At 38.3% G+C, this 12263-nt stretch overlaps 1 protein-coding gene across 2 annotated transcripts in view; it reads right to left on the reverse strand.

Annotated features, from left to right (window-relative positions):
* Window positions 1-12263, reverse strand: part of LOC135476747 (huntingtin-interacting protein 1-like) — a 61410-nt gene that overhangs the window by 26199 nt on the left and 22948 nt on the right. For both annotated transcript variants that reach the window (XM_064756872.1, XM_064756871.1), the window contains exons 4-13: window positions 9968-10024; window positions 9054-9134; window positions 7835-7911; window positions 7066-7127; window positions 6275-6415; window positions 3793-3926; window positions 3234-3374; window positions 2083-2189; window positions 1442-1514; window positions 691-783 (exon numbers count right to left, since the gene is read on the reverse strand). In XM_064756872.1, coding sequence (XP_064612942.1) covers window positions 691-783; window positions 1442-1514; window positions 2083-2189; window positions 3234-3374; window positions 3793-3926; window positions 6275-6415; window positions 7066-7127; window positions 7835-7911; window positions 9054-9134; window positions 9968-10024 — 966 coding nt within the window. The remainder of the gene's footprint in view (window positions 1-690; window positions 784-1441; window positions 1515-2082; window positions 2190-3233; window positions 3375-3792; window positions 3927-6274; window positions 6416-7065; window positions 7128-7834; window positions 7912-9053; window positions 9135-9967; window positions 10025-12263) is intronic.

Consider the following 12263-nt stretch of genomic DNA (forward strand, 5'->3'; position numbering starts at 1 on the left):
TTGAGATCAAACTCTTTTGTCCTTAAAGGTAAAAACAGTGTTACTGTACTAAATGACTCATGAATTGTGTTAGACAACCTATGTTTAACTGTCACATTAATTTACCGATTGCCTGTCTCACCATGTTCCACAAATGACACCTCTTTCCTTTAGGAACTTCTCAAGTTTACAAACGCTTCGCTCCTAAATTTTCTCTATCTTCCCCTTATTACATTTTCTGAAACTTTCTTCAGGTATTTACTTTATAGTAAAGATCAAAAATAGCTGCATGACATTTTTGACAGGCTACATGGTACAATAAGGCTTTTTTTTTTTTTTACCTTTAGCGATAAATGATTTCAAACTTGAAACACACCTATTGCCAGGGTGTGTGAGGATTTCAGAATTAAGCTGTCATAGCCGTCAGTTGCTATTTACATCCATACATTTGAAAATAAATAAAATTGTCCCCTGAAAGCAATATGCATATGGCTTTCATCCACTGATGACAAGATGACATATCATCAGGACATTAAAAAATACAGAGGTACAAAAAGCAGTATGAAGTTTCTCAAGAAAGTCTGAAAATACCTTACCCTACCTCCAAATTACACTGGCAATAACCTGTTCTGATAAAACCAACCAACCGATCTTAAATCAGCCAACTGGAGGAAAATCCCTATGCCATGAATACATGTATATCTGCCTAACCTTCTTTTGTTCATCCCTCTCTGCCATCAGCCTTCTGATGTCTTCTTCTAACTTTTCCACTTTCTCCTTCAACATGGAAATGATCCTGAAGTCCTGGAAGACAGAGCAACAATCGCTCTTACATGTATGTGTACCATCATTTTTCAACTTTTTCAACAACCTCTGTAACCAATATTTAGAAACATTCTTACAGAACTATATAGCGTTCAGAGTTACATAGTTTTATGATATATGAATCTTTAGTGACACAAACAAATCGTTTTCAGCTTCATTTTCGGAATAAATGTGTACATAAAATCCCCTGAAAAAAGTGCTTTAGTGGATGAAAAGGTTGAAGATTTACAATATGTACACGCACGTTTCGGGTTTTATGTCATACTTAATAATATGTCAGTCATATGACAACATGGAGACATTCAGTGTTTATGTGCACATATACTGTATCTTCTTGTGCGAGTAGATGCTGCTAAAGTGCTGCCGTCACTAAGGCATCATGCCGAAGACACCAGACCAGAGACGACCTCCCCTCTACCCCCCCCCCCCAAAACAAAGTCAAATTATACTGACACCAGGCCAACAAGTCCAATTTCCTTGTTCTTCCTTGGTTCAAGTCTTGACCAAGGTTTGACCAAACCCAGGTTTGATCCCAGGTCTCCTGACTTTGAGCCAGATGCTCTAACCATTAGGCTGCCAAAGCAGCCACATTCACCAATTGAGATGCTTTCAAAACTACCTGATTTTCAACACAAACCTCAGCCTTGACTCTCTCCAGCTCTTCCCTCAACTGGTTTATCTCCCTCATCAGCCTTTCTATCAACATGTCCCTAAAATACACAGAAAACAATAGTTAACTACAAAAAAAGTTTGCTAACTGCTCTGATATCATTAACTTTGGAACGCAGGATACACAAAAGTCACAGTCAAATACTAACACATGCACATTTTTAATCCTGCCTTCAAACTGTTTATGAGAAGTGATTTCACTTTTTAAATGGCATTATTTATTTCTTTGGTGTTTATGCCGTACTCAAGGACATTTCACAATGAATATTTATACAACGGCAGCAAGCATTATGGTGGGAGGAAACTGGGCATAACCTAGAGGAAACCCACGGCCATCTGCAGGTTGCTGAAGAGGTAGCCAGCATGAGATGGAATTGAAATCATTAGCGTGAGGCTCCTGGGCCACTGTGCCATTCTGGTATGCTAACCACCTCGGCCAGGGAGGCTCCCTAAGTGGCATTATATGCCACACTGAAAATCAAGTCTCTTTAGCCAATTTGACTCCTTCAGAAAAACTTCAATATACAAGTATGTCCTGGGCTACTGCTGTACCCTGAACTAAGAGGTGAAAACTGACCTTGACAAGTAAGCCTTTTCTAGAAAACTCACCTCTCATCAGGTTCCGGAGGAGGGGGTGGGGCACCATTGAAGTTGAAGCTGTTCCCTAATGAGGCATCCCCAAATGCTTGGTCAAACTTGTCACTTTCATCAGATGCCTGACAAAACACAATACGATCATATAAGTCAGACCATGTTGTACCTTTATATATATATATATATATATATATATATATTTATATATATTTTCATCAAGGTTTCATCAATAACAAAGGCAAAATAGAAGATAATTTATACTCTGTAGTCAATCGATATTAGGGTATGAAACAATATCGTCCAGGTTGGCCAAGTTTTGGGTCTCACAAAAAGTTAAACTTCTTTCAGTCTAGACAGTTAAACGGAACATATGAGAGGAGATTGAGAGATAAATTGTGGAAGTACTGCAAAAGCAACACATCTTCCCGATGGATATGAGACACAAGAATAACAGTTATGTCAAAGTTCAAAAATAAGACAAAAAAGGTTGAAAATGGACCTAGGTCTGAAACTCAAATTTAATCTGTAAGGTCATCATGGCTAAATCAGGTACAAAGTTTGGATAAAACATTTCAAAAAATAAAATCTGAAAAACTGATTTGTGATGAACAAACAAACCTAAAATACAGTCCAGTGCTGGTAGGAGACTAATAAATAAACTCACTCCACTGTGACTGTGATGTATCCACCAGGAACCCTTAGACTCACCAATGACTGTAAGGTATCCACCAGGAATCCCAAAAACTAACCTGTGAGGTGTCCACCATGCAGAACTAGGAACTGTCAGACTCACCTCTGGCTGTGAGGTGTCCATCAAGAACCTTCAACACTCACCTCTATCTCTCAGGTGTCCTACTATAAAGACTCACCTCTAATACCATGACAGTGAGGTGTCCACCAGGAACCTTAAAGACTCACCTCTGACTGAGGTGTCCATCAGGAACCCCCAAGAGTCATCTCTATCTCTCAGGTGTCCTACTATAAAGACTCACCTCTAATATCATGACTGTTCGGTGTCCACAAGGAACCCTAAAGATTGACCTCTGACTGTGTAGTGTCCATTAGAAACCTTCAAGACTCACCTCTATCTCCGAGGTGTCCTACTATAAAGACTCACCTCTAATATCATGACTGTAAGGTGTCCACCAGGAACCCTAAAGACTCACCTCTGACTGTGTGGTGTCAATGAGAAAGCCTGTGGACTCCACCTCGGGGGTTTCTACGTCAGGCTCAGATTCCCCAGGAACCACAGCCACAGGTTTCACATGCTTACTAAAGTCTGCCGCTATCAGGAAATTGGGGGGCTCCTGAAGTAAATGATAACATCAGGGTAAACCCTGTTATAGATATCATGAAATATGAACATTTTCACAGGAGGGATCATATCAAATTTCCAGAGCTGTTTAACATGTACATATGAATAAAAGTCACATTTCTTTGAAGATAATAACACATAACTGCAAACAATTTTGGAATCTTGGGTCTGAGTTTTTTTTTTTTTTCAAAACTAGCCCGAGTTCGTAATAGGTGCATCTCACTTTTGTGACATCTTGCCCCTCATTATATGAATGATCCATCTTATAAAGATGAGGGTCTGATTTTAAATGATAGAATGTCAAAAATCTGACACAAAAGAGGACACAAATGAAAACTTCCTGCAAAGTGTGCCTCATCATGAAATAAAACCTATAAGCTTTGACTGATCACTCCATCAAAACCACTTACATCAGGCAGGACTGGCACTTGGACTAGGTTTTTGAAGTACTGCAGGTTTCCACTGTGGTGGTAGAATTCCTTCAGTTTCCTGTAGCAGACCAGGAATCTGTCCCTGTGACCCGATAATGTGTCTGGGGGAAGGCCTGTGTGACAAAGAATCACAGAGAATATTTAAAATTGTGCCAATTTTATCAGATTGACATGAGTTGATCACATTTTACAACAAAGCATTCAGAGAACATTGATAGCTCACCTGACTGAGCAGTTTGTATTTATTTTATTTGAGTGGTGTTTTATGTCGTACTCAAGAATATTTCACTTGTACGACGGCAGGCAGCATTATGGTGGGAGGAAACCGGGCAGAGACTGGGGGAAACCCACGACCATCCGCAGGTTGCTGGCAAGACCTTCCTACTTACGGCCGGAGAGGAAGCCAGCATGAGCTGGATTTGAAATGACATCGTCCGCATTGGTGAGAGGCTTCTGGACCATTACCCTGCGATACCGCACTAACCAACTGAGCCACAGAGGCGCCTGAGCAGTTCGTAAAACTGAATAATGTTCAAGGGTAGCGATACCTTCAAATATTGTTCTCAAAAACAGGAGAATGACACTATCACACAGGGATATTATTCTCTCATTAGAGAGTGCTAGGACCTTGCCATTATATCAACAAGAAAGGCCAAAATCATTATATTAGTACTGTCATAAATATGATTGTTAATCTTTGGCCATAAAGATTGCAGAGCTCTGACTTTGTACATGTATGTTATAGAGTTATAAATCGTTGTGGTGGTAAAAGTCCTCATAGTGGGTAGTGATCTTTGTATGCATATCATGAAATGCATCCGGTAATCCGTAAACTATGGGTGGCCACTGCAAGAGTGTGAATGGCTGAGCAAATGTTGATCCATGGTAGTAAAAAACTTCCTTGTGGGAGGAGTACTAGCGCCACCTCGCTAGGGTGGTCTTTTATGTGTAAATCTCTTCCCACAACCGGCAATACTAAGGGTGGCCACTGCAATTCTATGATAGGCTGAGCAAACTCTCTACTGACAAGTCACTGCATATGTGGATAACTGAAGACATTCCGTCCCAGTATGGGAAGGCACATGCATCGACCAGTGTCACATAGGCCGCCAATACTCATATAGATGTGGACGGCTTTCTACAGACAAGCACATGTATATACCAGAGAAAATGAAGTTCAAAAATTAGGTCAACTTCAGACACTCCATAAATCTGTTAAAGTAACCAGAGAGACAATAAGCTTCTCTGCACAGGTGTTTCCAAAAGAAGCTGTAGCTCTACATGAAAGGCTGACACAAATCAGAAAAGGGTGAGTCTATAAAATAGAAAAGTGATGTGAGGAAATTCACCAGCATAACCCTGTTATCAATTCCTTCTCATTCTCCCACATGTAGGTAGCCCAGTGCACAAAAATTGTAGTCCAACACGAAAGTTTTTTTGATTACAAGAACTAGGTAAATTTTTGTCCAAAAGTCCATAAATCTTAAAAAAAAAATAGTCACCGAGAACCAGTGATGCAAAGAAATTGTAGCCCTGCATGGAGGCTTTCTAGAAAAGTTGTGTTTACTACAGAAAACAAAAGTGAAGTTCATATAATGTGGAAATCTTTTTTACAGTGAATTCATTTTTTATTTGAATGGTGCTTTATGCCGTACTCAAGATTATTTCGCTTATACGACAGCGGCCAGCATTATGGTGGGAAGAAACCTTTTATCCGAGAATGTACATTTTGTGTAATACACACCATACCTTAAACAAGGGAGCTAAACGAAAAAGCTTAACTTTCATCCCATAAATGAGTGCTGATTACAGTGGAGCTACAAAAAAAGCTTAACCTTCCATCCGAGTATATACATTTACACACCATACCTAAAACAAGGGAGCTAAACAAAAAAGCTTAACCCTGAATCCATGTATGTGAGCAAATTGTACAGGAGCTAAAACAAAACAGCTTAACCAGACACCAACACCTACACCACCATTTTTCCCCCCTCTCACAATACCTCTCCTTTCTCCATATAGGCGAGCTAAAAATCATATAGGATAGCTCTTTTGAAAGCAAAACAATCTCATTGCCTCAAACTGATCTTAAAGGTCCGCAGCATCTATCAATAATGATGTCTATTCATTTTATTTAATACTTCATTGTTGTTTTACGCCCTGCTGAAGAATATTTCACTTATACGACAACCAAGAGCATTATGGTGAGAGGAAACTGGGCATAGCCCAAGGGAAACCCACAACCATATATAGTCAGTAACAGTAAGTGATAGAAAATTAGTTTAGAGCTCATTCGTCAACACTTCAAAATTCAGCACATAAAATGAGAGATACATTGTTGGTAAACTTTATTTCAATGTGAAGAATGAGTGTTGGCTGAGGTTAATTGGGCCATTCAGATTTAAACATCATGCAGCATGATTAAAGTATTATTAAAACATCCTGGGTCCCTTGTACGTACTCGAGTGAAGTTTGAAGAGGGACTTGACCAGATAGTCGTACAGTTGGCAGGAGTCCTGTATGCAGAGAATCAAGGGAGCTAAACGGCACTGTCCCGTGTTTGTCATGGAGTTGGACCTTGACATGTCCAGAGAACTGAAAACTGCAAACAGTTATATACATATATATAAGTACATGATATCATCCAGGTGTTCTGTATGATGAAATATTAAAACAGATAAGCAAATATCAAAACTCAAAAATATACATATAAATCTTCCATCATCGCAATTTTATAAACAATCTGTAAAGTTTTCGTTGCCATGTCTTTTGACATCTATGGACTAATTATTACACAGAACACACAGATGTATATTAAAGCAGGAAGTGATATAGTGTAGTTACAGCTTTGTCTGTTATTACCCAATAGGATGCAGTATGATTACAAAGGGAGAGCTCTCCATAGTTGGAGGTAGATTATCAATGTAAATCTTATCAATGTAAACAAAAACACAACCAAACTGGAGTAATTAAAATGAATGATTGATGATGTCCATATTGCAGACATATCATGTGGAAGTATATGACTTATGATATAATGTGGTACAATATAGGATCTGAAAGACTTTCTGTGCGGTGGCACGGCATGTTTCTTGGTTTAAACTACAGTGACTTCATTATCACGGGGATGGTGAAAGTAAGCAAATGTTAGGCGGATAAACTATCTATGCAACAGACAGATAGATCTGAAATACTGACTGTAAACTGATTCAAATCATGTTTAAAACAGAGGAAATCAGCCATACAACTCACCCAGGTGTTGTAGAGTCAAGATCTCATCCATGTAGTCTAACATATCACAGGCCAGCTCAAAACTGTGGGTAAGAAAACAGATCAAATTTAAAACTTTCACACTTTATAGTTTCAGATTTCACCAGAAGACTTTATAGCCATGTTAGCCCTTTCAATCCAACTTGAAGAAGACAGGTTTCAGATTTGTGTTGGATTGGACTACCTGAGCCGTAGGCAAAGGGAAGGAAACTGGCCCTTGGCATATAAAGTACATCACATACTCAAATAAAGTTCTACTCTCAGTGACCTAGCAGTTTAACAGCATGCTAGTGTGACACAATGACTCAGGAACCTCTCACCAATGAGGTGGCTATGAGTTCAAGTCCCGTTCATGGAGTCTTCCTCTCCCATCGTATGAGGGGGAGGTCTTTCAGCAACCTGCGGATGGTCGTACATTTCTCCAGGGTTCTACTTGGTTCTGCTCTTCCCCAGGGTTCTACTGCTCCCACCATAATGCTGGCTGGCAGTGAAATATTCATGAGTGCAGCTTAAAACACCAACGAAATAAATAAATAAATAAAATAAAATTCTTGATGATTCTGCTGCAGCCTAATTCTGCCAAGAAATCTAAGTTTTGGTTTGGGGAATCATTCCTGTTTCCATGACCAATAACTCTGATTGCTGCTACATCAGTGAAATATTTCTGATTCATAAATTAATCAATCAACTGAGGCCAATCAATAGCCAGAGGTTTGAATGTATGCCATCCGAACCCTAGCGACAAACTTACTAGCTGTTCACATCAGATCCACAGATTCTGGATAAGGTTTCGTCTGACATCATCAAGGTGCCAGGAATTCGGGGATTCTGAAGAACAAGAACAATGAAGTTTGTAGATATTTTGTACATTCATGTGTGTGTGTGTGTGTGTGTGTGTGTGTGTGTGTGTGTATGTATGTATGTGTGTGTGTGTGTGTGTGTGTGTGTATGTATGTATGTGTGTATGTATGTATGTGTTTGTTTGTATGTATGTATGTGTGTGTGTATGTATGTATGTGTGTATGTATGTGTGTGTGTGTGTGTGTGTGTGTGTGGGTGGGTGTGTGTGTGTGTGTGTGTGTGTGTATGTGTGTATGTATGTATGTGTGTGTGTGTGTGTGTGTGTATGTATGTATGTATGTGTGTATGTATATGTGTGTGTGTATGTATGTATGTGTGTGTGTATGTATGTATGTATGTATGTTTGTTTGTATGTATGTATGTATGTTTGGGGTTTTACGTCATACTTAACAATTTTTACGTCATTTGACGATGATGCAAAACAAATGTGAAACAAAGGCTATTAAAACTGATATCCTGAAGCACCATGCATTGTATATGTACATTATCACTTTCCAAAAACACATGCATGTACATGTAAAGGGACAGCAAGGTTTTACAGATGATTGCAATCATTAAGCTAGTGATCAAAGCCCTTACATTAGAATATAAATGTACAGTACAGGTAAGATCAACATATTATTATTTTTTTTAAATCAAAAATTACAATGTACCCTTAAATATGTGCACCAATCATAAAATTAAAACTAATGTCAGGAGGTGTTTTGCTCAATTTAGAATGGTGTGAAATTCAGAATAGTCTGGAATATTTTACATGAATTTCTTCAAATGTTCTTATTGTTATTAAATGAATCTGCTGTAGAACTGCTTTAAAGAAGACAATTTAGTGGCTGGTAAACCGTCTGCTTATATGGCATAAATGTGCCACCTTTATGTCCGATTAGGCCTATAGTCATGATGGCACAGTTAGAATCACCTTGCCATTCCTTTGTGTATGCCAAGTAACTTATCTTTCATTCGATTATAAAGTGAGTTGTAGCCTTTACAACCAATCAATGGAAATGCATGAAGGGAGATTAATGGGGTTAAATCCAGTCTGTCACAGATCAATTTCTTTGCACAATCCTCTACTGACTTTGTCTCAACAGTTTCAAAAGTTGCAGTCCTACCTTTTTATGAAAGTTCAGCTTCTGCACCAACAGCTTGGTGTAGGCAGAAATCAACTTTCCATAACCATCCTTCAGGTGTCCCTGCAACACAAACATGGCACTGTTATATCACAATCACTGTTATATCACAATCAGACAGGTGTCCCTGTTTCACAAGCACGGCACTGTTATATCACAATCAGACAGGCGTCCCTGTAACACAAACACGGCACTGTTATATCACAATCAGACAGGTGTCCCTGTAACACAAGCATGGAAACACAAACATGGCAGTGTTATGTCACAATAATCAGAATGGCAAAGAAAAATACAGGGACCTTGCAGTTGGAGAAGAGAGATTTACACTAAAATACATGTGGCAAAGGAAAAAAATAAAAGAAAAACATATGTACAAACAATGCCTGCTTCCAAGACATTAATGCTCATAATTCCTAAATAGTCTTTTGTTATCAATATTTTCTCATGGCACTTAAATTGTATTGTTACCATGGTAATTTGAGTGAGATTGTGTCTTACAGGTCTCATGGTATTTTCACAGGTCTCTAGACAATTTATATTTCAGTGTTGGAAATTCAGCACAAAATATATACTGACCCATATCCCCATAATGATGATGGCGTATTATTTACGCAGTGCCACATACCACTGCCACACAAAGTCAAAGTCCCAGAAAACAAGTGCAATAATACTGTAATCCTTCAACCTTTTCGCATGTTTGCAAAGTGTTTCAAATGTATCCTGAAGGCATTATTCTACTTTTTGTGAAGCTCTGAAACTGGCCAATCCAGCCGGCATAGCTTCGTCTCCAAAAATCAGATTAAACATAAGCATAAATTGCCCCGAAAGTTGCTCTTTTATATGACAGCTAGTCTGTCATTCAAGTGAGTCCAATGTCTACAGATCAATCAACTCACCCATAATTTCCCTAAATCGTTCAAATGGCTACAAAACTTCAGGGAGTCCAGCACAACCTACAAAACAAATACAGCAATGATTTAAGTACAATTCAGTCAAAGAAACATGAGGCAGTAAGGAAAAAGACAAACGTCATTTTAAATGGTGTGTTCATATATGGTGTTTCTCAATTTATTTCTTGGTGCTCAACAACATAATCAAAATATTTTAAATTGCACGACATAACAGCATTTTTATTTTGGAACTCTCGGAATCCCATTAATCTTCAACCTGAATAAATATTCTGATATACAGGGTGTCCCAGAAGTCGCACACCATCCTGATTTTCATTTTTTTTTTCTGTGTTTCAGATTTAATACTGATTTTAAATTTTTTTCCCCTCTTTCAGAGTTAATTATGGCTAATAAACTAACAGTACAAGAAAGAGTTGAATTGAGCTTTTATGCTTGGAAGAGATGGGGCAACACACCACTCTGGATGGTGCGCGACTTCTGGGACACCTTGTATAAAGTGAACAAATTAGCACTGGCTAGATTTGAAACATCGACCACAAGGCCAAACAGCCGCAGTGACTCTTTGGCTAAATGAGCCATTTGGGGTTCTTTGGATTTTTCAACACATAAAGAAATAGGTCAGAATACATTCGGATTACTGTAAATGCATGAATGTCATAAAGCAAATGTACAAAATGGACAGAGATATTCAGAAGAAGCTGTGAGGTTCATGCCTGCACTGTAAATGCAAAGGTAGCTGCTTAAAAATTCAATGCAATAGTACACCTTTTATGACACATTCAGAAAATATTTAGAAACCACAAATAATGTTCAAATAAGAATTGAAAGATAACCCCTACACATGAACACACTCTTCACTTTTCTTAAGAAAACCATTTTTCTGCATTCAAGCAGGATGAGCGGAATTACTTCATTATTATTATTATTATTATATATTTATGGGATTTGTCGGGAAAATACTCCAGTAGTGTGAGATGTGGGTCAACCAGCGAACATCACTGTCATACACTCTGTACAATATAATACGGTGATTCTACTGGTTGAAAGAGACTTAGCGCCGTGCGGACAAAGGCTCGTATAGATGTACACCAAGTATTAAGGTGGCCAACGGGTCCGCCACTTGTGTTATACAGCCCCCTGGGGATTCCACAAATAACGGATGCCATCAGTTACCGTATTAATTCAACATCACTTCTTTTCATTCTATTCTTGGTGGAATCAACATCATAAAGTCATAGCAAGATTAAACGCTCGTAACCGATTTGTTGAAATATGTGTTCTTGTTTGGCAGCGCAAAAAGCCTGATACGTGTATATATGAGCGCGCAGCGGCTTTCACTATGCCGATGACAGGGTTTTCTGTGCTAATAAACAAATAAAATTCCCTTTCAATATGAAGTTTTGTTCTGATTTATGTTAAGTGCATGTGTATAATAAAACAATTGTGGACTTTCAATTCTACTGAAACATGACTTACGAACCCTTTAAAAACGCTTTATGCATGTATCAGTGGTCAATACTATTTTTCTCAGGTTCATAATTCTATGTGGATGTATCAGTCTCTTGATAAGTCGATAACCACATAATTTGACCTAGGTAGATATTATCCTTGTAACATTAATTTACATAACCATTCTAATCAAGAAGAAATTCTGATATTTAACTTTAATTGTAAGCACTACATGTTCTATATTAAAGAATATTACATGTAAAACATGCTATCAGGTTTTATTCAACAGTGTAGGCACATTTATTCAAATTAAACCCTTCCTCCTTCCAGGGACAAAAAAAAAAAAAAAAAAAAACGTGAAGGGGGAGGAGGGTGGCTGCTAGTGGAGGATTGGCGTGTTAATTGTGAAGAAAACTACATGTATTTTAAGGATCACTACAACCTAAATGGTCAACCATGAATAAATCACACCATAAATACACACCTAATACATACACTGTTACTGACATGTTCATTTATAACATGTGAGAAGTGCTGATGAGCGAAGATATTCTGCTATTTTTAAAAATACAGGTGAATGACCTAGATATGAACAAGTTTATCATGCATCTACATGTACCCACACCATTAGTTTCCATTTTTAATGGTATCAAAACTTCGTACGCAATTTCTGCATTGAAATGTTATTAGAAGGCTTATTAAATGTAGACCTGTATAGAGGATGTGCTTTTATACTGAGTACATACAGGCCTACCTTTTACTTAGAGTATATGGGGCCTACATGGCTCAGTTGGTTAGCGCGCTAGCGCAGCATAGTGACCCAGGAGTCTTC

This window comes from Liolophura sinensis, chromosome 10, assembly GCF_032854445.1.
Source record: "Liolophura sinensis isolate JHLJ2023 chromosome 10, CUHK_Ljap_v2, whole genome shotgun sequence".
NCBI classification, from domain to species: Eukaryota; Metazoa; Mollusca; class Polyplacophora; order Chitonida; family Chitonidae; genus Liolophura; species Liolophura sinensis.